The 26,128-nt window shown below is 45.1% G+C and overlaps 1 protein-coding gene across 3 annotated transcripts in view; it reads right to left on the bottom strand.

The window, feature by feature from the left end:
- Window positions 1–26,128, bottom strand: part of LOC115466814 (cyclic AMP-dependent transcription factor ATF-7) — a 430,182-nt gene that overhangs the window by 30,546 nt on the left and 373,508 nt on the right. For all 3 annotated transcript variants that reach the window (XM_030198351.1, XM_030198350.1, XM_030198349.1), the window contains one exon: window positions 12,285–12,482. In XM_030198351.1, coding sequence (XP_030054211.1) covers window positions 12,285–12,482 — 198 coding nt within the window. The remainder of the gene's footprint in view (window positions 1–12,284; window positions 12,483–26,128) is intronic.

Here is a 26,128-nt window from a genome sequence, read left to right as displayed (position 1 = left end):
CTTGAGTCTGCCCCCCTTCAATCTCATTTCATGTCCTCCTCGTTCTACCACCTTCCCATCTCCGGAAAAGGTTAGTTTGCGGATTAATACCTTTCAATATCTCTATTTATGTAAGTTCAGACACCAACAAATTGCACTATGTTGGGATGTTTTCAATCCTCATCATATAACCTGGCTCTGCTGCTCTCCTTTGTCTTCCACAGAGAAAACCTTCAAAATCTTGTGACAATTAGAAATGTCAAAACAATATAAATTCCCAAAACATTAAGATTAGATCTATATATGGTGGCGAAAAAAATCAGTCACTGAAAAAGTGTGATAGTTAGTGTAGTTAGGAAGGCCACCCAGTCACTATTTAAGAAGTGTCAACCCTGGGTTCGGTGGTTGAGGGGCAGGGTGGGTGGGCCTAACTCAAAACCTGTGGACTGTTTCCTGTAAAATCTATCTGTAGAGTCTATTCAAGGCTGTACCCAAAAACCAAATAAAGCACCAGAAATACCCAAGAACCAAATAGTGCCCCAAAACAATTACTGTTTACTACAAAACATTCTCCATTTCCACTCCCTTCCCCTTTTGTCCCACTAATCCATCCCCTTATTGCAGTGCTTCTCAACCTAGTCCTAAAGGAGTAAACATTTATTATTTTTTACTGTAAAAGCTGGAAGACCTAATTTCTCTGTTGTGACATGTCCTCAGCCTGCTTCTGCTAACCTAGCCAAGCATGTTCCAGTCTTATTTCTAAACGTGTATTTGTTTATTCTCTGATGTATTCTCATTCAGTCGCCATTGGATACTGGAAGAATTGGTCTCAATTTACATAGTAACATAGTAGATGACGGCAGAAAAAGACCTGCACGGTCCATCTAGTATGCCCAACAATTTAAAATCGTATGTGCTACTTTATGTGTATACCTGACCTTGATTTGTTTTTGCCGTTTTCAGGGCACAGACCGTAGAAGTCTGCCCAGAACAAGGCCCACCTCCCAACTACCAGCCCTGCCTCCCCCCACCGGCTCTGCCACCCAATCTCGGCCCAATTTCTGCTCTTGCCATAGCCACTTTAGCTTGTTAAAGATCTCTGAGCTGTTGTAGCTCAGGCATTTGCCTTTTGTAATTTGTATACCAGATTTCCCACCTTAGCAGAACCTTTGCAGCTTTCCACAACAGAGCTGGCGAGTCTAAATGCTACTAGTTGTGGAAGATGTTTTCATCTTTTTTTGTATTTAATATACCCCTGAAACTCCTCATACCCTGCCAATGTCCTAGGCATTTTTCATCTGTGGGTAAAGTCCAGCCCGGTAAAGGCATAATGCATATACACCAGGACACAGACTGATATTATAATTGGCCCTATCTCTCTACCTGCAAACACTTTTGAAAAAAGGTGTTATTAATAAATAGTCCAATCTGTTTTGTGTGACATGCACTCTGGAGACAAGTGTATGCTCCTTTTTAGATGAGTCAAGCAGCCTTTAAGCCCCCCCCCCCCCCCCCCCCCCCGCCATCTTTCCTATTTTTTTTTTGGCATCAAACTATCCCTACCATTTGAGGATCTGCCACATTATTTAAATCTTCACATAATAACATGCCATTCTCTGAAGCATTCTTGTATCATAAGACATGACATATATATTAGGAGCCTATACTGATCCCAGTACCAGTTGCTCTCCATACTATTATCTCCCCTCCCTTCCTCATCACTTTTTGCTATGTGATCGGGATCACTTTATGTACCAGTATGGCCACTCCTTACATACAAGAGTAAAAAAGATCTCCCACCCACTCTCTTTTTTTAATTTCTCATGTTCAACAGGACTAATGTTTGTCATGAAGCACTGCAATTACCGGCTTATTTTTTTTTTTTCAAAGTGTTTTTTCTGCTTGATTGGAGATCCAAGCCTTCCCATGATACAATCCTATCACTAGTCACAATTCCACAAGTCATAACTGTAGTACATTCATCATCATCTTTAAAGTGATAGTTACCATTTTACTTATATTCTCCCATATTGCAACTCCACCTCACTCCCCCACCCTTGTTGCAATTAATATCCCTTCTTCCTTTTTGGAACCAGTCTCTTCCTTTCTTCCCTCCTCTTCTCCTTTCCAAATCTCCATACTATCCCCTCACGTTTGCCCAGTTTGTTTTCAAACTGTTGCATTCAACACACTCCCATATTCTCAGCTCACTCACCTCCCATGCATCCAACATTTCCATTCCAACTCTAATTATCCTTTTAATCAATCCACTCTCCCCTTCACTCACACCATATTTTCTACTCCACATTCAATCCAGCCATACTCCATGTGTTTTGACAATCTTTAATACTTACACTACCTCTTACTCTGGCATCCATTAATTATCAACTTCTCTCACCCCACATACCAGTATTTCAATCTCAGCCCAAACATCCACTGCATAACTACAGCAATCAATACTCTTCCCAGTATCTTTTTCCAATGTTTCTACCATGGTCTTCTCCAGCGCTCCGTCATGGCCCTCCATATATTGTTGTTTCGCTCAGAGGCATTCACACTATTACATTGCCTCTTCGGTATTTTTCCATCAACAGGAATTCTCTGCCACTTCAGTGTGTCTAGTGAGCATGCATTCACAGTTGTATCTTTCCCAGCCTCCTTATGGAGTACTCCTCGCTCCTGCTTTAAGGCCTTTTTTGCTTTTTCAGGAGTACTCCCCTAAAACTTTGCCACTAATTACAGATAGCAGTCCTAAAGGAACAAACCATTGGCATTTAAGATTTTCTTTTTTTTTTCAGTAATGTTGTATAATCTTTTAATCACCACCTATTTATTTTGGGTTTAGTTCATACCTTTTTCAGCAGTAGTAGATTAAGGTGAGATACCTACCATACCTGAGTGTTTTTCCCCGTCCCTGGAGGGCTCACAATCTAAATTTGTAGTTGAGGCAATAGAGGGTTACCTGTCTTGCCCAAGATCACAAGGAGCTGCAACAGGATTTGAAACCCAACTGTCAGCCCAGTGCTCTAATCACTAGGTTGTGTTTTAAATGCCCTTTCATATGCAACGTTGCCTAGAAATATCACGGTATAATTTTGGTAGCCACTCTCCATTTTACATACTTTATGGGCCTTGCTTATGATTGCATAGTTTTTGCTATGCAGAAAGAAAATGAGCTACAATATCGCATGGAATATTTGAGGCTCTGCAAGGGCCCAGTACGTGATGGGCCCTCTCTATTTCCAACACTATCCCATCAGCTTCCCCCTATTCCAGTGTCAAGTGTTTTACAAATTATTTTATCAAATCCATGCAGTTTTCTCTGCCTTCACTCTGACTCCCTCTCCCAATGTGAAGTCATTTTGCCTTGAGCGATTTCCAGGTCCTATTTTCTCTGACAGTTCAATTTTGTACCTCCAGTATAATGCCTGCCTCCTTCAATAAATTTGCTTGCTCCTCTTTTTTTCTACCTCCTCTATCAGAAGTCCAACTCTTCTAAGTTCACTGTGCAATTCAATCAGTATGTTTTCTGTCTCTTGCACATTCAGGACAACGTACTTCAATTCTCTCCTGAGCTCTACTAGCATCTCACTTTCAACTGCTCTGGTGATTGGTTGAATTCACCAGGTCACCACTTCCGCTTCTTTTGTCAGATTGCTCTTATTTCATGCTCATAATATACCTTGGAAAAAGTTCCTCCTTCTGACGCAATTGGCCAATGAGCGGTCCTTGTCGGGGATTTGCAGGACTGTGTGGCTGAATCGTGGAAATGAGATTACTCTCCTTTTCAAGGAATTAAGCGGATGTGAACTGCTTGGAAGACAGACTACTCTAGAACCTCTTCCCTGAGGAAGTTTTTCAAAACCTGACCAAGTTGGCGGAGGTTCTCCTTTGGTGACATTTTGCTGCCAGCCAAAGCTAAGTGATGTTATAAGTGATACGACATACACTAACATTATAAGCTTGCTATGATAGAAATGAAGTTAAATACACAAAAAGAAATCTAAAAAGTAAAAATAGGTGGATCAATGACCATTTGCGCCACAACCATTGTCTCAAAGGAACATAATGTTCATATGGTGTGTGCCGCAGCAGACTCTGAAGGTCCCCTTCAAAAAACTGATTGCACTCATTTACATTGATATGAAGAAGCTTTGACATGATAAATATTATCTATGGTTACAGATTCTCAAAATACTATTTCTAAAATGTATTGTTTGGGACATCGTATATATATATATATATTTCATAATATACCATGTGCAGATCGCAGATCAAGGCCTGCCATTTCCACCTACACCTCCCACTTGTCTGGATGAAAACTGCTTTTTCAGGACACTGGCTTTCTTCTGGGATGTCATCTTTTGACAAATGTGAGAACTGCTCTCTCACTTGCAGATGGTTTGTATTTACCTCAGATTATATTGAAGTTAATCTGTGAGCTCAGAGGCTCCTCAGTTATGCTGTTGTCTTCTCATGAGGTCACTTCCTCCCATCCAGGTTGTATTTAAAATTTTAGACAAAATAAAATAATTGTAAAACAATAAGAATAACAAAAAATGTTGCTATGATTTCAGAAAGGACTTCATGTGATTGCCAACTCTTCCACCTTTCACAGAGTAAAAATGTGGGAACACAAGGCACCAAGCCATAACTTGGAATCACACGAAACCAGAGAGAATGCAACAACTTTAAGCTAGAAAGTTTTGGTAGGGGTCATGATTAGAGCAACTCTTTGCAACAGAGTTGAAGAATTGTGAAAATGATCAAAAGAAAGACATGGGGGCCTATTTTTCTTGTGGAAACAACGGCTGCACAACATACTTGTTACTACATACAAAGAGGGCTTTTTTGAATGAAGGACAATTCTGGCCCTGCAAATATATGTAATTAAAGAAAAGAGCCATAATTCCACAATGTTGCATTTCTTCTAAAGGGTTTATAGTTTAGATAAAGCAGAGGAACTGATGACTCATCCATCCTTGATATTTCATTTATTTCAGCTTGATATACCACAAGAGCCAAAATTGGCTTCTATGCAGTTAACAGAGAAAAACAAGATAAGTCTCAATTTTGTTTAGTTTCAGAAACAAGTGGCGCTAACAGATCCCTTGAGACACTGTGTTCATAGGGAAGAGGTAAGGCAGGATGAAGGGTGAGCTACAGTGGATTTATTTAATTTTATTTATCGGGATTTATTAACCACCTTTGTGAAGAGATTCACCCAACGTGGTGTACAGCTGGTAGGGATTAACGTAATACTTACAATTTTGCTAACATAGTAAATGACGGCAGATAAAGACCTGAACGGTCCATTCAGTCTGCCCAACAAGATAAACTCATTTTACATGGTATGTAACACTTTATATGTATAGCCAAGTTTGATTTGTGCCTGCCCTTCTCAGGGCACAGACTGTAGAAGTCCACCCTGCACCGGTTTATTCTCCAAATACCGGCGTCACCACCCAATGTCCGCTAAGATTCCATAGATCCATTCCTTCTACACAGGATTCCTTTGTATTTATCCCACGCATGTTTGAATTCCATTACTGGTTTCATCTCCACCACCTCCCGCGGGAGGGCATTCCACATATCCACCACCCTCTCCGTGAAAAAAATACGTCCTGACATTACTCCTGAGTCTGCCCCCCCTTCAACTTCAATTCATGTCCTCTAGTTTCTACCACTTTCCAGTCTCTGGAAAGGTTCGTATGTGGATTAATACCTTTCAAATATTTGAACATCTGTATCCTGTCACCCATTTCTCCTTTCCTCCAAGGTATACATGTTCAGGTCGGCAAGTCTCTCCTCGTACGATTTGCAACGCAAATCCCATACCATTTTCGTAGCTTTTCTTTGCACCGCTTCCAGTCTTTTACATCTTTAGCCAGATATGGCCTCCAAAACTGAACACAATACTCCAATGGACACCCAAACTTCCACTGGTCCGTCTGGGGGAAGCACATGTCCCCAACTACTCATGGCCCCCTCGCTTACCTCCCCCTAAAGCATTGGCTCTTATACAAGGATCTACCTCTGACATCTGTTTCTTCTATCTCTCAGCACTTCTGCAACAACCCCTAGCTGAAGGTGTTCAGGATGCAAAACAAGATAATTCTCCAGAAGTCTGGGAAGGAGAAATTAGGTCTTACCTGATAATTTTCTTTTAGTCCATCCAGACTTGGCAAATGGGTTATGCGCTCCTACCAGCAGATAGAGACTGAGAACCACTAACTTCTAAGTAACATATAAGTAGACTGTGCAGTCCCCCTAGAGTCAGTCACCCAACAGCCAAACAGATGTCCCCCTTAGAACACCACTGCACATATTGGGTCCCTCTCAGCACTGCCTAGCCATTCAGCTAACCTAGGTAATTGTATGTTGCTGCTGCCCTACAATAAAACAAAGAATCTCCCCTGAAAAAGCAGACAAAAGTGTCTGGCTTTGCTTTGAATTTTTTTTTGGCCTTTATAAAAAAAAAAAAAAAAGAGCCATAGTATAATGTAGCAACCTACACATCTCAACCACGAGTATATATAAAAAGTCTCTTCTTCGGAAAGACCTACACTGACCATGCAGAACAGAGTGCTCTGTGGCGGGCTTGAGGGACTAAGCAGGTAAGATCTAATTTCTGTTTTTATAGCATCCCTCCAGACTAGCACAGACAAATGAAAGTACCAAAGCAGTTACCATTAAGAATGGGACCCCCAAAACCCCACCTGTAACACATGCACCCCAAAAGCCACATCTGCAACTCTACATGACATGACGACCACACTGCCACTTTACAGATTTCCTGAAGAACAAGAACTTTCTGCCTACATGGAAGCCTGACTTCCAATGGATGAGCTTAAGGGGGGAGCCAACTTCGCCTTCAAAAAAAGTTAAGCAAATAACAACCTCTTTGATCCATCGAGCTATAATAGCCTTCAAAGCTGCCTCACTTTTCTTATATCCACCCACAAGGAAAAGTCAGTCGAAACTCTCCAGTCTTCACAAAACACATGTAGAGGCCTGCAAACATCTAGCTTCCGTAGGCGCTGCTGCTCTGCCCAGCCTCCCTGCTCCCCCAGGACCAGCAACGTCATAGACTGATCAACATGAAACTCTGACAGTACCATGAGAAGAAAGGAAGGCATGGACTGGAGAATGACACATTGCCTTGAAAAAAAAAGAAAAAAAGGAGGAAAGATTCCCAGCACTAGGGAGTCTGCAGCTATGAAATCCAACACAGGGAACAACCAAGAACACTTTCTTCAGTGTTAAGATCCCTTAGTGTAAAACCCCCAGCGGTTTCAAAAAGGAGGTGAGACTAAACACCAACACACCACCAAATTCAAATCCCGGCGAGGAAGAGAATCCTCGGAAAACACGAATGACATCTGGGTGAGAAGTCAAACCTCCTGCCCTGAATTAACCCCAGAAAACACACAAGAGCTTGACTTGAACCCAAAGGGAAGCCAAAGTGAACCCTTTGTCCAATCCATGCTAGGGAAAAAAAAATCCACAATCTGAGGCAGGGAAGCATGAAGTGACAATGCCACCTTGCTCACCACACCAGTACCTCAAAATCCACCAAATCCAGACAAGAACATATGCAAGAAGTAGACCACTTGGAGATGACCTCTCTTAAACAGACCCTTTCAAGAAACCAGGCTGTAAGACAGACCTGAGCTGGATCTGGCAAGCGCAGATCCTCCAAGAGTGGCAGATGAATAGGCTCCTCCACTTGAAAGATCCCCGTACCATGGCCTGTGAAGCCAGTGCAGAGTGACCAACACTACTGGACCATCGTGAAGCTGGATCATCTGCAGAACTCTGCCCACACACACAGCATAACAATAGTAAAATGACCAAGTAAACTTGAAAGCAGTAAACTGAAACCTAATAATAAAACTACTATAAAACAGTACCAAAACTATACACATTTAACAGCACTGGAATTCAAATACCAGAGATATAATACAATGTTAGCATAATACTAATGATACATCTAATAATATGCCATTAACATTCAACTAACATATATATGATGCTAATGCTTTTCTACAATACAATTTACCATATAGCTCATGGACCAAGTGCAGATATATGATGGAGACAAGATGCATGGTACAGTCAGTTGGGATAATAGATGGTTGGCTAAACTCAAGGCAAGTTCTTTGTAACAGTTTAGCAAGAAACGGATTGATCTAAGTTACAGTGTGTGTAGCAAGCTAGTCCAGGTGATGAATGCGTATATAATCAGTCACCTTATGTATTAAAGGCTTGGAAGAAGAGCAAGGCTTTCACCTGCTTCCTGAAGCAGAAGTAGTCTCGGGTTATTTATGCACGTCAATGTTCACAACCATTACAAAACAGGTTGTACGTAGCCCCTCTGGGAGTAAAATCCAGTTTGTGGTCACATCATATAATTTCTTTTGACGAGGGTACAGATAGTGATTATCCATGAGTGGACCCTTAGGGGTATCAAAGGTGCGTAAAGAGCTAACTTATTCTTTAAGTACTCTGGCCCATTTGTCTGAGGACCTTGAAAATCTGAGTTTAAATTTAGCCCTGTAAGGTACTGGTAGCCAGCATAGTTTTTGCAGGAAGGTGTGATGTGGTCATGCCACTTGCAGCCTTCTATCAGTCATGATGCAGCATTTTGAATTAGTTGGAGCTGATGAAAAATGTTTTTGGTTTGACTGGTGTACATGGCATTACACTATTTTAGACATGATATTATAATTGCATGGACCACTGTGGTCAGACTCGTCTTTTCAATATTTGGAGAGAGATTTTGTAGCTGCCGTAGGCGATAGAGACAATTTTTAAAGGTTGTTTCAACGTGCCGGATCAGTGAGTGATAAATCTAGCAGTATCTCAAGATTCCTGACCTGTGATTTTAGGGGGAGTTCCAGGGGCGTAGCCACACGCGGGCCCAGGCCCAACCACTTTCCCTCCAGGCCCGCCCAACCAGCGCCGCAGTCCCCACCTGCCTACCAGCTCCGTCGACTGACAGAGAGATGACCCTTCTGCCACCCAGCACCCAGCCTGAAAAAAGAAAACTGAAGAAGTGCCTCGTGTCTGCTCTGCTAAGGCAAGCAAATTGCCTCGTCGCGTCGGCCCTTCAATCACTGTGTCCCGCCCTCGCGGAAATAGGAAGTTACATCAGAGGGCGGGACAAAGTGATTGAAGGGCCGACGCGACGAGGCGATTTGCTTGCCTTATCAGAGCAGAGCAGACGCGAGGCGCTTCTTCGGTTTTCTTTCTTAAGGCTAGGTGCCGGGTAGCAGAAAAGGATCTTCTCTCTGTCCATCAACGGAGCTGGTAGGCAGGTGGGACTGGGTCAGGGAGGGGGGCTTAGATGGGAGAAGGGGTGGGGTGGGGAGAGGAGGGGCTCAGATGGTTGAAGGGTATGGGAACTGGGTCTGGAGGGGAGGGACGGATTCAGATGGGAGACGGGGACGGGGTCTGGGTGGGACTCAGATGGGGAAGGGGACGGGGTCCTGGGTGAGGAGGGGCTCAGACGGGAGAAGGGGACAGGTGGGAGAATGGGGCCATGCCTGGGGCAGGTGGGAGAATGTGTCTGGGGCTGAAAAGGGGGGCCTAATGCCAGGCATGTGGATGAAGGAACTGGGGGGCTGAAAAGGGACAGGGAGAAGTGGCTGGGGCTGAAGCTCAGTATTGGTGGGAGAAAGTGCTGGGATTGAAACTGGGGGTCTGAAAAGGGGACAGGGAGAAGTGGCTGGGGCTAAGCTCAGGACTGGTGAGAGAAAAGTGCTGGGGTTGAACCAGGAATGGTGGGAGAAAGGGCTGGGGCTGAAAAGGAGCGGCAGGTGGGAGATGTGTGCTGGACTGGGGGCCGAAAAGAAGGGGCAGCGAGAAGGAGGGCAAATGGTGGATTGAAGGGGTAGAAAGGAAGGGTAGGACAGTGGATGGAAGGGATGGCAGAGAGAGAGAGCGAAGACAGATGCTGGATGGAAGGAAGACGGTGAAAAGAAGATGAGGAAAGCAGAAACCAGAGACAACTGTAAATAAAATTATATATTTTTATTTTTTTGCTTTAGGATAGAGTAGTATTGTAGATGTGTTAATAAATGTTTATAAATAGAACACGTAAATAAGGGTAATCTTTTTATTGGACTAATTTTAATACATTTTGACTAATTTTCGGAGAACAAAACCCCCGTCCTCAGGTCAGGATAGGATACCGTAACAGCACTATACTGTATTGACCTGAGAACGGAGGTTTTGGCCTCTGAAAGCTAAATGTATTAGTCCAATAAAATGGTATTATTTTATTTTCTATATTTGTTTTATTTCTATTTGTTAATTTGTAAAGTGGTGATTGGTATTTGTTAGTTTTTTTCAAATTTACATCTGCTGTCTTTATATTTTGCACAGTACTAGGGGACATTTTCTGTTCTGTGGTGTTGAATTGTATGCAGAGTCTGGCATCTTGGGGGTCAGTTTAATTTTTGTCTAAATAGAAAGTTTATGATTACTTATTCTATAGTGGATTAGGGTGTATCTGTGTTTGTGAAAAAGACATGGCTTTCAGTTGGCATTGACTGTGCAGGATCGACGATCTGTACTATTTTGACTGGTTTCGTTTTACAATAGGTGAATTGATGTTCTAGTGCTCACTGTAGTGTTTAAGATGCTTTACTGCTTATTGGCATGCTAGAATTGCTCTATAGGTCCTGAGTGTTTTGTATTCTCGGTAGCCTAGCACTGAATTTTGCAGGGGGGGTGTTAAAAAATGACCAGCCCCGGGTGTCAACTACCCTAGGCACGCCCCTGCTTGATTGCTGTTGCTGCCTTTTCTCCCGCGGCTGATGCCAAACTATGGGGGAAGGGGTAAGGGCAGGGTTGATGCCAGGCTACAGTTCCAGGCTGGAGATTTTGGGACAGTCCTGCATTTCTGACCACCCCATTGTTATGGGATTTGCAGCACTGATTTCCATGGGCAGAATCAGGCACTGCAAATCCCACACTGATTTGGGTTATAAAGTCTAAATCAGGACTGCACAAAAGCCTGGAACTGGGTAATTTTGCCATTTCTGTGATTTCTAATTTTTTGTGTTTTATTCTGCATTTGATCGATGTAAAGATTGTGTGTCCATGTAGTTCGTGTGGGGATCTATAAGAGTCTGACTTCTCTGGCTTTTTAAATAGGAATGTCAGTTTCAGAATTTACCTATTTATGAATACAGCTTAATCAGGCATTGCATTTGTTACAAAGCAAAGTTTGAAGGATATGTGCCATTGACATGTTTGCCTTATAGCAGTCATATTTGGTCAAGTTTAACATAAGGGATAAATCACTATACTTAAAAAATGTTGGTGTTCCATGAACCAGGTATGTGGTTTGTGTTAATGCAGGAGAGCTGTTGCACAGACTGTTTACTTAGAAATCCATCATCAAGTGCACTCTAAGGCATTATTAAGGAGTATCCCAAGAAACACTACTCACACCTAGTGCCCACCCATATTAGTTCTGGGCCCACCCAAAATGTCAGGTCTGGCTACGTCACTGGGGAGTTCGTACTTCCCAAAAGGTATTTTGAAGTAGGGTATTTGTCCACTTATGTTAGGTACCCAAAGAATCTTTGTTTTACTTGGGCTCAGGCAGAGTTTGATTTGAACCTACTACCTCCTTCTCCAAGTAAAAAGCACAATGTTATTAACAAGTTTAATTTCCTTTAAAAGGGATTTACTGAATGATGTGACACACTGACATTTATATATGGAAAAAATTAGCATACAAGTGTAGAAGGCATCATAAAAGGAACTATTTTAGTCTGTCTGTTTAGCAGGTGCACTGGAAGTCATTAACTCTTATCACTATATGCCCTTTCTTCCACCTACCAATGCAAACATTGTGTAACCAGAATACTCAAAGCTGCATGCTAAGGGGTGCAGATAATGGCTGACTACTGTGTCATTTTAAGTCCTGACCTAAAGCATTGTTGGAGAAAAAAAATGTTTGGGGTCCCTGCTTTACGGAAGAAGAAAAACCAATTGAGAGCACTTTCCCATTCCCATATAGCTCAAGGAATAGGATTTCTCTGAAGAAATTATTGTGGGTTTTCTGCGTGGTAATGATGATACTGAAAGTCCATTGGCTCTCTTTATGCCTAGAGCAGTGATTCCCAAACCTGGTCCTAGAGGCACTCCAGCCAGTCAGGTTTCTGAATAGCCACAATGAATATTCGTGAGAGAGATTGGCATGCACTGTCTCCACTGCATGCAAATCTCTCTCATGAATATTCATTGTGGATATCCAGAAAACCACTGGTAGAGGGTTAAATACTCACACTAAGCTGTACATTCTGTGATGTGAGCTCCTCAGCTTTCTTCTCCAGCGAAGACACCCAGACCTTGCGCTTCTGACGGCAGCGTGAGGCAGCAGCTCGGTTCCTCTCCAGGAACCGCTGTCGACGCTCATCTGGGTCTTCCTCTGCTGCGCGCCTCCGTCTCCCACCGGTGCTTGGTGTTGGCTGAGCAGGAGATACCTAATATTTGTAAACAGAACAAACAGAAAAAAAGTGAGATTTAAAAATAAAAAGAAAGATCCTGGATATCATCAAACTATATACACCAATTTTACTGCAGTCTGGTTCTTCAGGTATCCACACAGTTACTTCCCCAGTGCTATTATGTGCTCCTTGGGTGTGGATCCGGCAACAAACATTATCTTTTGTAAATCCTGGTACAAAAAGGCAGCAACTGACATTTCATTTTTGCACTAATGTAACTGTGGAACATATCTACAACACCTATCGGAGGGGGGGGGGGGGGGGGGGGTGCCTTCGGGACACAAATCACAAATTTGAAGGCAATGCCCCAACACACTAGTTTGGTCTCATAGCCTTACTGAGGGTGATAAGTCAAAGGAACTGAAAAAATTCTCACTGAAACTGGAGCAAACTAACAGCTTAAATCAAATCACAAACAGAGCACGTAAACTGCTTAATCCCATATCTGGTTCACTGAGGCTAACAAAGAGACATATAAACAGTATAATCAAAATATTACACTCAAGATAAACCAAATATTCACCTAAACTACTTTTAATTATTTCTGAAATTAAAAAGCTTTCAAATGTCTACGGAATAAAATATAGGTCAGTAATTGGCAGATGACGGAATCATATTCCAATAAAGTAAGTTTTGGGCTGTTAAATAAGGGAAGAAGCTATTTAACATTCTCTGGAACATATTTCCCTACGAGAAGGAAAGCCTAATATAAGACTGTCCTCTGAGTGTAAACTATTCCTACCTGATAAAATGTAAATCAACCAACCGTAATGGAGTTGGCTCCATTGAGAATTTTAAAAACAAACCAAGATACTTTAAATAAGTTTACTTATTTATTTAAAACTAGTAAGAAAGGCCTGTTTCTCAATCAAATGAAACAGGCGCTAGTAGGGTTTTATCTATTTGTGTTTTTTTTTGACCTGAACTGTTTTAATATATGTTTTTTTTTATTGATAGTTTGTGTTTGAATGGAGTCCTAAGTGTTGTACATCATTGTTCTATTGACAGAGGAGGGGTAGTTTGTGTAGTTCTTGGCTTTTTCAGTGTGTGTGTATGTATATGATTCAGACAGTAACTGTGTATGTGATAGTTAGATTGTGTGTGTGTGTTTCTGACAGTGATGGGGTGGGTTTGATGAACTGCAATGGTGCATGAGTGTGTGTGAGAGTCAGTAATTGTGTGTGTGTGTGACAGTTACCTTGTGGGGGGGTGGGTTGGGGAACTGTGTGTGTTGTGTGTCACAGAGAGAGATTGTGTGTTTATATGTAAGTGAGACAGGGGAGGGTTTTTGAGAGGGTAGTACAGTTTTTTTTTCTCTGTCAGAATGAGCGAGGGGGGTGGGGTGATAGGTGTGATGACGTGGTCTGTGTCGGTGTTGGGCTTGTATTGAGGTTCCGAAATGTTCATCATCTGTGTTGTATTCTCCAAGGAGGGGTCAGTGTGTGTTTCTATGAGACAGACAGTGATTGTGTATGTGAGAGAGTTATTGTGTGTGTGTGTGTGTGTGTCTGACAGTGCCAGAGGTGAGGGTTACATTTTTTTTTCTCTGTCAGAATGACAGAGGTGAGGGGAGGTTTTAGATGTTGCATGAGTGTGTGTGTGTGAGAGAGTCAGTAATTGTGTGTGTGTGTTGTGTGTCACAGAGAGAGATCGTGTGTGTATGTGTGAGACAGGGGAGGTTTTCTGACAGGGTGTTACATTTTTTTTTTCTCTGTCAGAATGACAGGGGGGAGGTTTTAGATGTTTGCATGAGTGAGTGTGTGTGTGTGTGTGTGAGTGGGGAACTGTGTGTGTTGTGTGTGTGTGTGGGGGTGAACTGTGTGTGTTGTGGGTCACAGAGAGTGATATGTGTGAGACAGGTGAGGTTTTCCGACAGGGTGTTACATTTTTTTTCTCTGTCAGAATGACGGGGGGGGGGGGGGGGGGGGGGGGGGGGGAGGTTTTAGATGTTGCATGAGTGTGTGTGTGTGTGGGGTGGGGAACTGTGTGTGTGTGTGGGTGAACTGTGTAGAGTGGAGGATGGGCCTAGTGGTTAGGGTGGTGGACTTTGGTCCTGGGGAACTGAGTTCGATTCCCGGCACAGGCAGCTCCTTGTGACTCTGGGCAAGTCACTTAACCCTCCATGCCAGCCGCATTGAGCCTGCCATGAGTGGGAAAGCATGGGGTACAATGTAACAAAAAAAAAAGGTGTGTGTTGTGTGTCACAGAAGAGTAGTATGTGTGAGACAGGGGAGGTTTTCTGACAGGGTGTTACTTTTTTTTTCTCTGTCAGAATGCTGCTGTTGCTTGGGCTCTCTGGATGATGTCATCTGAGGCTTCAGTCCCAGGCACAACCAATCAGAATGGAGGCACGGACCCAGGCAGCTTCATGGAATGTTCATGGTGCAAATTATTATATAGGATATTCCTAAACTGCTCTATCCAATAGTAAACATTGGTGAAAGCTGCTCAAACTTCTTTAATTTTAAAATTAATCTAACTGCTGTAATTCTGGAGCAATTGGATTTTCCTCAGCATCTTCAATGAGATCCCAGTGTAAATTGAATTACAAAAATCATCTGCACCAAGAATATAATATACTCTTAACAAACACAAAAAAAGATCTTCCCTAAGGTAGTGGCGCACCATTCTCAACTGCTGAAACTTAGAGAGACTTTTTTTTTTAAATATAAATTGCTTATTTGTGGCCCCATAGACAACAAATCTAAAATCACACCCAAAACTTTTGTTGTATAATCAACTGAAAGAAATTCAGTAGGTCCTAATAAAAGTTTCAGGTATAATCCCCTGATAGCTACTCATCCATAGTACTTTCATTTTAGTTGTATTTAATTTTAATAAGTCTACTCAACTTTGAATTACAGCAATGTATTTTGTTATCTTTTGATAAGTCTGATTAATGTTGGACAGACAGGGAACTAATGCAAAAATGTCATCTGGATACAAAATAAAATCTTTTCACGTTCCAACCTAATATGACCCAAAGAACTCATAAAAATATGAAACAGACCAAAATAGGTGAGCCCTGAGGGATTTTGATAACTCACCATGTTTCTTCACTTTAACTTCTATTCACCAGAAACTGAGAAAATCAGTCATATACCACTCCAGTAATACCCAGCTCACTTAGTTTACCCAACAAAATAAATTATTGACAATCAAAAGCTGCACATATATCGAACTGTAAAGAAAAGAACAGCTTGTTTACCAAAACTCTATATTTTCCTCACCTCAGATGTTAAAGATAACAAAAGGGCTTCCGTGATGTGTAAAGTTCTGAAACCAAATTGTGACCAATATAATTACATTGTGATCTCAAACAAATTCAGAGAATTGTGAACTACTATTCTATTAATTAATAATAATAGAATGCTAGCTACAGGTCCTAAACTGCTAGTAGAAGACTACCAATACTTGAAGGGTGAAACTGCTGAACTGCAACTTGTGATATGTAACCCATTGACACTGTACACGAGGACTGGAGAGTAACCAATGTAATGCCAGTCTTTTTTAAGGCCTCCAGGGGTAAACCTGACCTTGTAGGGCAAAAGGTGCCTAATACAATTAAGAACAAAATTACCTGATACATGGCTTAATGGAGAGATAACAAATACCACTGGGAAATTCAATGTATTACCTACAGCCCTGAAAACCATTGATGAAATAACTTTCGCAAATCTCTGAAGACACATCTCTTCAACTAGAGAGTTGCATGGGGACAGAAATCTTACCCATCCCCGCTGGAATCTTACCCATCCCCGCAAAATTTAACCCATCCCAACCAGTCCCTGCCCGTCCCCGCAAGAATTTAACCCATCCCCACCCCATCCCGTAAGAATTTAATGGTACATAAAAGAAAATTCCAGTCAGCTCCCTCAGTCTGTCTCTGGATTGAGCCACAGCACTGTAGGCAAGGAAGGAATGGAAGTGGAACACTCTGGTGCGCACATGTAAGACTTGTCTCCGATTCACTTGCACTGTGTGCTGAGAGGTCGCCACATGCACGTGCCAGTAGGTCAGGGGACATCTGATTCTCATGCCTGTGTCAGAGCTGAGGTCTGTGCACCAGCCTGGTAGCAAAGAGGATTAATAGTAACATAGTAAGTGACAGCAAATAGACCTGAACGGTCCATCCACTCTGCCAATAGTCACACTCGTGATCAATTCATCATTAAATCCACGATGTGTGATATTATATACTTGATTATGGTCTTTCTTTTGTGTTTCTGGAACAAAGGCCACAGAAGTCTATCTGGCCCTATCCTTATGTTCCAACTACTGGAGTTGCCGTTGAATCCCACTCCAGTCTATTCATCTTCTCATTTGTGGGACACAGACTGTAAAAGTCTGTCCAGCACTGTCCTCATTTTCCAGCCACTGAAGTTGCTGTCTAAGCCCTTTCCAGCCCATCCTAAACCAGATTGCCATGTATGAGACACAGACCATACAAGTCTGCCAGGTATCAGCCCTAGTTCATCACAGCCAGAGTCGCCATCTAAGTGTCACTTGACACATCCACACACATGCAGCCATTTAAGGTTAGGTTTTATATAACTTCCATTTTCTAATTAGAGATCCTCTGTGTTCATCCCACGCCTTTTTGAATTCCATCATCATTAAATTAAATATGACCAAAACCGAGCTTCTCATTTTCCCCCCAAACCCACCTCCCCGCTCCCCCCGTTTCTATTTCTGTTGATGGCTCTCTCATTCTCCCTGTCTCCTCAGCTCGAAACCTTGGGGTCATCTTTGACTCTTCTCTCTCCTTCTCTGCTCATATCCAGCAGATTGCCAAGACCTGTCGTTTCTTTCTTTACAACATCCGTAAAATCCGCCCCTTTCTTTCCGAGCACTCTACCAAAACCCTCATCCACACCCTTGTCACCTCTCGTTTAGACTACTGCAATCTGCTTCTTGCTGGCCTCCCACTTAGTCACCTCTCCCCTCTCCAATCGGTTCAAAACTCTGCTGCCCGTCTCATCTTCCGCCAGGGTCGCTTTACTCATACTACCCCTCTCCTCAAGATCCTTCACTGGCTCCCTATCCGTTTTCGCATCCTGTTCAAACTTCTTCTACTAACCTATAAATGTACTCACTCTGCTGCTCCCCAGTATCTCTCCACACTCGTCCTTCCCTACACCCCTTCCCGTGCACTCCGCTCCATGGATAAATCCTTCTTATCTGTTCCCTTCTCCACTACTGCCAACTCCAGACTTCGCGCCTTCTGTCTCGCTGCACCCTACGCCTCGAATAAACTTCCTGAGCCCCTACGTCTTGCCCCATCCTTGGCCACCTTTAAATCTAGACTGAAAGCCCACCTCTTTAACATTGCTTTTGACTCGTAACCACTCGCCTCCACCTACCCTCCTCTCTTCCTTCCCGTCCACATTAATTGGATTTGCTTACTTTATTTATTTTTTGTCTATTAGATTGTAAGCTCTTTGAGCAGGGACTGTCTTTCTTCTATGTTTGTGCAGCACTGCGTATGCCTTGTAGCGCTATAGAAATGCTAAATAGTAGTAGTAGTAGTAGTAGACTCTACCAACTCCTTAATGGAAGACTTTCCACATTTGTGCTGTTAAAGCAAGGAAGAAGAAGAGGAGGAGAAGACAGCACTCAAAGAAATTGGTATTCGGTAGATGAGAGGCTGGTGCAGGTGCAGCTTACACTTCTACGAGAAGACCGCAGAACTGCTTCCATCCCCGTAGGAACTGCCCCCGCCCCCGCGGGAATCCCGCAGAGCTGCTTCCATCCCCGCGGGAATCCCGCAGGAACTGCCTCCGCTCCCGCGGGAATCCCGCGGGTTCCCCGCAAACCCGTTCCGTGCAGCTCTCTATCTTCAACAAGGCCTACAAAGAGGAATCCATATGTAAACCCCTGGTGGCAGAGCAAGATATTACAATGATGGTACCAATATGTCACAGTGTTCCCCCAAAATGACTCAACACCAACCAGGGAGTTTAACAATAAAAAAACATATTTTTTTTAATTAGTATTATATTTAAATGTTAATTAAATTTACCAACTTGCACATTCAACATATGTATTCAATTACAGGTTTAAACATTGGGAGCATTTTCAGATAACTATAAATATTAGGTACATAATCATGTAAGCACATTCAATTTTACAAAACACTAGATTCTTTAACATTTCTTTTCTCCTGTCTTTCAGATTTCCATAGACCCTCAAGGATCTCAACATGTAACCTCTACTCTTTTTTTCCTTAGTTATCTCTCACTTATTGTTCAGGTTTCCTTTACTATTTTCTCTTTGTGCACTTTTTAAAATAGTCTCAGTCACTTAGCTGCTCTCTCTGTTTTCTCTCTCTCGAACGGTGGGCGTCTTTTCTTTCAGGTGATGATCTCCAGCATAAACTTTCTTCCAGTCTTTTCCTAGTAACATCTCCTCATCAATACAGCTCCATCCCAACTGCCAGCCTGAGCTGTTTGTCATTCTCCTGAGAGTTCCATCAGCATGCGGAACACCCAGCGCATGCACACAGACTACTCAGTTTCACTGCACTGCTCACTATCTCTACACTAGATCTAGAAGGAGACAGGTCATCTTTTAAAATTTAACCCATAGGGTTACACATAACCTTACAAAACTACCTCACCAACCCACCCAGTTATTAAAGACCAACTTCTATACTATCCTGACCAACACCTTCCTTCTCTCATCCCTTATTTAATCTTTGCACATTACTAACTGTATCTGATATATTGGAATGACTATGTCATAACAAAACTCTGTAAGCCACATTCAGCCTGCAAATAGGTGGGAAAATGTGGGATACAAATGCAATAAATAATAATCTCTCTATATAAAACGCACCTCCAATGTTCTGAAGCCTCCACAAGTCCCAACATTCTAAATGCATGGTGGTGAAACCAGGAATTCGCCCATGAGTGTTGGCCCCGCCCCCCGCGTCAAACGTCATGACGTCAAGGGCGGACCAATAACACTCAACCAATTGCATCGCGAACCCGTTACTAAGCGACGCAACATGACATAAGACACATCACGGAACAATGAAAACCAGCAGCAAACAGTTGCTACGCAACGTCAACAGCAACGCTAAAAGGACCATATAAATCTCTGCTCTCCACACAAACACGGACATGGAGGGCATAGGAGGGAAGGAAAAAAAACCCAGCACATACACACACATTCTCACTCTTAACTGGCTATAATGAGCAACTGACCTGCCACTATCACAGGGACTGCTAGCACCTCTCTCTCTCTCTCTCTCACACACACATACAGACGGGACACAGAGGAGATGGAACGAATCGTTGGGTATGGAGGGGGCAGCAGGGGAGATAAGGCAAGAACTGCCTCAAATGTTTGTGCTGTGCTATGTACAAATATAATGCTGTCTCTTCATTTTGACCCTACCCTTTCACACTCTTTCACACAGACGCACACACACACTGTCTCTATCTCACACACACACGCACTAACACACATATACACACTCTCTCACACAGACACACAAACACGCCTCAAATGTTCAGCTGTCCTATGTAAAATTTCACTGCTGTCTCTTCATTTTAACCCTACCTGTGCACACTCTCTTTCACACAGACACACACACACACACTTTCTCTTACATCTCACACTTAGGTGAGAACTGCAGTTTCGTAATACAGCTCTCTTCGGTATGTTTTCCAATTCCATTTTGGAAGTTTTGATTGTAATTAGGCCCTAGCTCTTACTTGGTAGAGCTCTAATTCAGCACACTCCAATAGCTGCTGATGTGGTCATTCAGCAGCACAGTGTTTCATTGCAATTGTTTTTGCCAACAGAGTATGCGGCATTTTCCTTATTTGGTTGATGCTGCCTGCAGACTGTTTTGTGCCTTGGTCTTCTTCCCCTGAGGTAGGGAAATGTCCTTGAGTACCAGTACTGAAGAGACTGCAGACTATTTTGTGACTCGGTCAGGTTTGGCCTGGAGGGCCAGTTTTGTGCTTAGGTCAGGTTCCCTCATATAGGAAAGTGGCCTGGAGGGCCAGTTTTGTGCCTCGGTCAGGTTCTCTCAGGTAGGGAAGTGACCTGGAGGGCGACTTTTGTGCCTCGGTCAGGATAGTCCGTTCGTTATGTTAGCTGATCGGAGAAAGACCTGAGGGCGTTTCAGGCTACCACAGCATGTTGGATTAAGGCAGCCATTGCTTTGGCTTACCTTCTTGGTGGCAGGGTAGTCCCAAATGCCCTTAAAACCCATTTTACCAGAGGGAATGCGGTTTTATGGGCAGGGTGCTTTGGTACCACCGCAGGTGTTTTCTTAAAGATTTGTTTAATACATCCTTGGAGATGGAGGAGGGTCTGTGGGATTGGAGAACAGCAGATTTAGTCCCTCTTCATAAAAGTGGTGAGACAAGAAGCTGGAAACTACAGGCTAGTAAGACACACTTTGGTTACTGGAAAAGTAATGGAAGTAATGCTGAAGGAAAGGATAGTGAATTTCCTGGAATACAATAGAGTACAAGATCCGAGACAACATGGTTTTACCAAAGGTAAATTGTGTCAAATGAATCCGACTGAATTGACTGGGTGACCAAAGAATTGGATCGAGGATGTGTGCTAGATGTAATATACTTAGATTTCAGCAAAGTCTTTGACACGAGCCTTTGATAGGAAGCTCTTGAATAAACTTGACAAGCTGAAGTTAGGACCCAAAGTGATAAATTGGATTAGGAACTGGTTGACAGATGCCAGTGGGTGGTGATTAATGGAATTCACTCGGAGGAAGGAAAGGCAAGTAGTAGAGTGCCTCAAGGATCGGTGCTGGGGCCAATTCCATTTAATATTTGTGAGCGACATTGCTGAAAGGTTAGAAAGGTAAAATTATGTATCATACCTGATCATTTTCTTTCCATTAATCATAGCTGATCAATCCATAGACTGGTGGGTTGTGTCCATCTACCAGCAGGTGGAGATAGAGAGCAATCCTTTTGCCTCCCTATATGTGGTCATGTGCTGCCGGAAACTCCTCAGTATGTCGATATCCAAGCTCCATCCGCAGGACTCAGCACTTAGAGAATTACACCCACGAAGGGACACTCTGCCCAGCTCACCACCGCCGAAACGGGGGAGGGGAATTAACCCAGCTCATCCCCACATGCGGGGGGATCTGGCTTATCCTGCAACCGCAACCGCGGGAGGAGCTGACTGACCCTAACACCGCCGAAGCGGGAGGGGTACAAAACTGCCCTACTGCCGCACGAAGCGGGAGGGAGCGCTGGCAGAATTTAAGTCTCAATCCAGCCCCGTAAAACGGAGGGGAGAGGAATGCAGCAGCTCACTGTAACACAAATTCGTCTCAACTCTTGAAGAATTCATTGAAAAACTTGAACACGAAGTCCTCCTGAACAGGAACTGAAGACTAAACTTGAACCTGAAATGCAACCAGAATATAAACAGTACAGATATCTGGGAGGGGCTATGGATTGATCAGCTATGATTAATGGAAAGAAAATTATCAGGTATGATACATAATTTTACCTTCCATATCATCATGCTGATCAATCCACAGACTAGTGGGATGTACCGAAGCAGTACTCACCCAGGGCGGGACATAGAAATCCCTGACCGCAACACTGAAGCTCCAAACCGGGCCTCCGCCCGAGCAGCCACAGTCAAGCGGTAATGCCTGGAGAAGGTATGGGCCGAAGCCCAAGTTGCCGCCTTGCAAATCTCTTCCAAGGAGACGGACCCGGCCTCTGCCATCGAGGCCGCCTGAGCTCTAGTGGAGTGAGCCTTCAGCTGGATAGGCGGCACCTTCCCCGCGGCCACATAAGCCGCTGCAATGGCTTCCTTGACCCATCTTGCCACTGTAGGCTTAGCAGCCTGCAGACCCTTACGAGGACCTGCAACAGGACAAACAGATGATCCGATTTCTGGAAATCATTGGTCACTTCCAAGTATCTGATGATGACACGTCTCACATCCAGATATTTGAGAGCAGAGTATTCCTCTGGGTAGTCCTCCCTACGAAAGGAAGGGAGACAGAGCTGCTGATTCACATGGAAGCGAGAAACAATCTTGGGCAGGAAGGAAGGCACTGTGCGAATAGTGCAGTGAACTGCAGAAAAGGCTCTCTACATGAGAGCGCCTGGAGCTCGGAAACTCTTCTGGCTGAAGTGATAGCCACCAAAAAGACTGCTTTCAACGTCAGGTCTTTCAGAGATGCCCTCGACAAGGGTTCAAAAGGCGGCTTCTGCAAGGCTCTTAGCACCAGGTTGAGCTTCCACGCAGGCACCACTGAGTGCAGAGGAGGGCGCAGGTGATTAACTCCCTTGAGAAAGCGCACCACATCTGGCTGCGAAGCCAGGGAAACATCCTTTAGGCGGCCCCTGAAGCAAGTCAGAGCCGCCACCTGGACTTTAAGGGAACTGAGCGACAGGCCTTTCTCCAGACCTTCTTGCAGGAACGCCAACACTGAAGAAATTGGAGCAGTGAAGGAAGAAAGTGAGCCTGCTTCACACCACGCTGCAAAGATACGCCAAACCCTGGCGTAAGCAGTAGAAGTAGAGCGCTTCCTCGCTCTCAGCATAGTGGCGATGACCTTGTCTGAGAAGCCCTTCTTTCTCAGACGCTGCCGCTCAATAGCCAGGCCGTAAGACCAAAGGGGGAAGGATCCTCCATCACCACGGGACCCTGATGTAACAGGCCCTGCTCCACTGGCAGCCGCAGAGGATCGTCGACTGAGAGCCTGATCAAGTCCGCATACCAGGGACGTCTGGGCCAGTCCGGACCCACCAGGATTATCCGGCCCGGATGCTTTGCCACCCGGTCTAGCACCCTGCCCAACATGGGCCAGGGCGGGAACACATAGAGAAGCTCTTGTGTCGGCCACTGTTGGAGAAGAGCATCTACTCCCAGGGATCGAGGGTCCCGTCCTCTGCTGAAAAAGCGCGGCACTTGGCCGATTATGCCATCAGATCTAGGCTCGGCTAGCCCCAGCGCTTCGTGATGTCCAAGAACGCCTGAGCAGATAGCTGCCACTCTCCGGGCTCCAAGGTATGGCGACTGAGAAAGTACGCCTTGACATTCATGACTCCGGCAATGTGGGCCGCTGACAGCTGTTCCAGGTTCGCTTCCGCCCACTGGCATAGATTCATGGCCTCCTTGGCTAGAGGGGCGCTCTTGGTACCTCCCTGGCGGTTGACATAGGCCACAGCCGTGGCATTGTCCGACAGGACCCGTACTGGCTTCAACGCCAGTACCGGGATGAACTCCAAAAGCGCCAACCGAATGGCTCCGAGTTCCAGGAGGTTGATAGACCACTTTGCCTCTGCAGGAGACCAGAGCCCCTGCGCTGTCCTTCCCAAGCAGTGGGCTCCCCAGCCCGACAAAGAGGCGTCCATCGTGACGACAATCCACTCCGGGGTCACCAGAGGCATTCCTACAGACAACTTGTCTGTCTGCATCCACCAGCTCAGTGCCTTGCGCACTGCTGGGTCCAAGGGAAGGCGCACAGCATAATCCTCCGACATCGGAGTCCAGCACTGCAGCAGAGAGTGTTGTAGTGGTCTCATATGAGCCCTGGCCCAGGGCACTACTTCCATCGTGGCCATCATAGAGCCCAACAGCTGCACATAGTCCCAAGCCCGAAGAGGAGAGGCTACTAGGAACTGGTCCACCTGAGCCTGAAGCTTGACAATCCGATTGTCTGGCAGGAACACTCTGCCCACTTGGGTGTCGAATCGAACTCCCAGATACTCCAGGGACTGAGTCGGGCGCAGCTGGCTCTTCTTCCAGTGATGATCCACCCCAGGGAGCTCAAAAGAGCAACCACCCGGTCCACAGCTTTGCCGCACTCTGCATAAGAGGGGGCTCGGATCAACCCGTCGTCCAGATAAAGATGGACTTGTACTCCTTCCTTTCGCAGGAAGGCCGCGATGACCACCATTACTTTGGAGAAGGTCCGCGGAGCAGTAGCCAACCCGAAAGGGAGGGCTCTGAACTGGAAGTGTCGGCCCAGGACTGCAAAACGCAGAAAGCGTTGATGAGGAGGCCAGATGGGAATATGCAGGTACGCTTCCTTGATGTCCAAGGAAGCCAAGAACTCTCCTGCCTTCACTGCCGCTATAACAGAGCGGAGAGTCTCCATGCGAAAGTGCCGCACTTTCAAGGCCCGATTGACCCCTTTGAGGTCGAGGATAGGCCGGACAAAACCTCCTTTCTTTGGTACCACAAAGTAAATGGAGTAACGTCCCTTGCCAGTCTGATTTTCTGGCACTGGAACGACCGCACCCAGGCGGATCAGGTTGTCCAAGGTCTGCTGCACTGCCACAGCTTTGACCGGAGACTTGCAGGGAGAGAGTACAAACCCGTCTCTTAAGGGTCGGCAGAACTCTAACTTGTAGCCGTCTCTGATGACTTCCAGCACCCAAGCTTCTGAAGTTACTTTGGTCCACTCGCCCAGAAACGAGGACAGGCGTCCTCCAATCTGCACTGGGCCATGGACCAGGACCCCGCCATTGGGTACGAGACCCTGGGGGAGGACCGGAGGGCGTACCTCCGGGACGGCGGTCTCTGCGAAAGGAATGCTGCTTGGGGGAGAAGTTCCTTTTGAAGGAAGAGGGGGCAGAGGAGCCCGACTTGCCCGGGCGGTACTGACGGGCTTCCTGAAACCGTCCTCTGGAGATACCGGGGCGAGCACTAGCCCGAGCCCTGACCTCTGGTAACCTCTTGCCCTTAGACGTGCCGAGATCGGTCACGATTTTATCCAGCTCGACCCCAAAGAGCAGCTTGCCTTTAAAAGGCAACTTAGCCAGGCGGGACTTAGAGGCGTGGTCCGCAGACCAATGTTTCAGCCAAAGCCAGTGCCGCGCAGAGACTGTCTGAGCCATGCCTTTAGCCGAGGCTCTCAAGACATCATACAGTAAGTCTGCCAAATAAGCCAAGCCCGATTCCAGGGCCGGCCAGTCAGCCCTCAAGGAAGGATCTGAGGGGGAAGCCCGCTGCACCATCGTCAGGCACGCCCTGGCCACATAGGAGCCGCAAACTGAGGCCTGCAAACTTAAGGCAGCCGCCTCGAAGGAAGACCTTAAAGCCGCTTCCAATCTTCTGTCTTGGGCGTCCTTTAGGGCCGTGCCACCTTCCACCGGCAACGCCGTCTTCTTAGTCACCGCAGTGATTAATGAATCCACGGTAGGCCAAAGAAAGGCCTCACGTTCACTTTCAGGCAAAGGATAGAGGCGGGACATAGCCCTAGCCACTTTGAGGCTCGCTTCCGAGACATCCCACTGAGCCGAAATTAAGGTGTGCATGGCATCATGCACGTGGAAGGTTCTAGGCGGGCGCTTCGTCCCCAGCATAATGGCAGAGCCAACAGGGGCTGAGGGAGAGACGTCCTCTGGCGAGGAAATCTTCAAAATGCTCATGGCCTGCAGTAACAGGTTGGGCAAATCCTCTGAGCGAAAGATCCGCGCTGCAGAGGGGTCATCCGCTCCATCCGAGCGGGAATCCGTCTCCTCCAAGGAATCCCCAAAGGACCGTTGGGAGAACTCAGATACGCTGCCCTCATCTACATCAGAGGAAACAGCGTCCTCTAAGGCCTGGGAATCCACCCGAGGGCGTTTACTTCCGGGGGCCTCAACCCCATTATCGGA

This window comes from Microcaecilia unicolor, chromosome 3, assembly GCF_901765095.1.
Source record: "Microcaecilia unicolor chromosome 3, aMicUni1.1, whole genome shotgun sequence".
In the NCBI taxonomy this organism is placed as follows: Eukaryota; Metazoa; Chordata; class Amphibia; order Gymnophiona; family Siphonopidae; genus Microcaecilia; species Microcaecilia unicolor.
The sequence above is the reverse complement of the archived record's forward strand: the minus strand, read 5'-3'. Positions and strand labels throughout refer to the sequence as shown.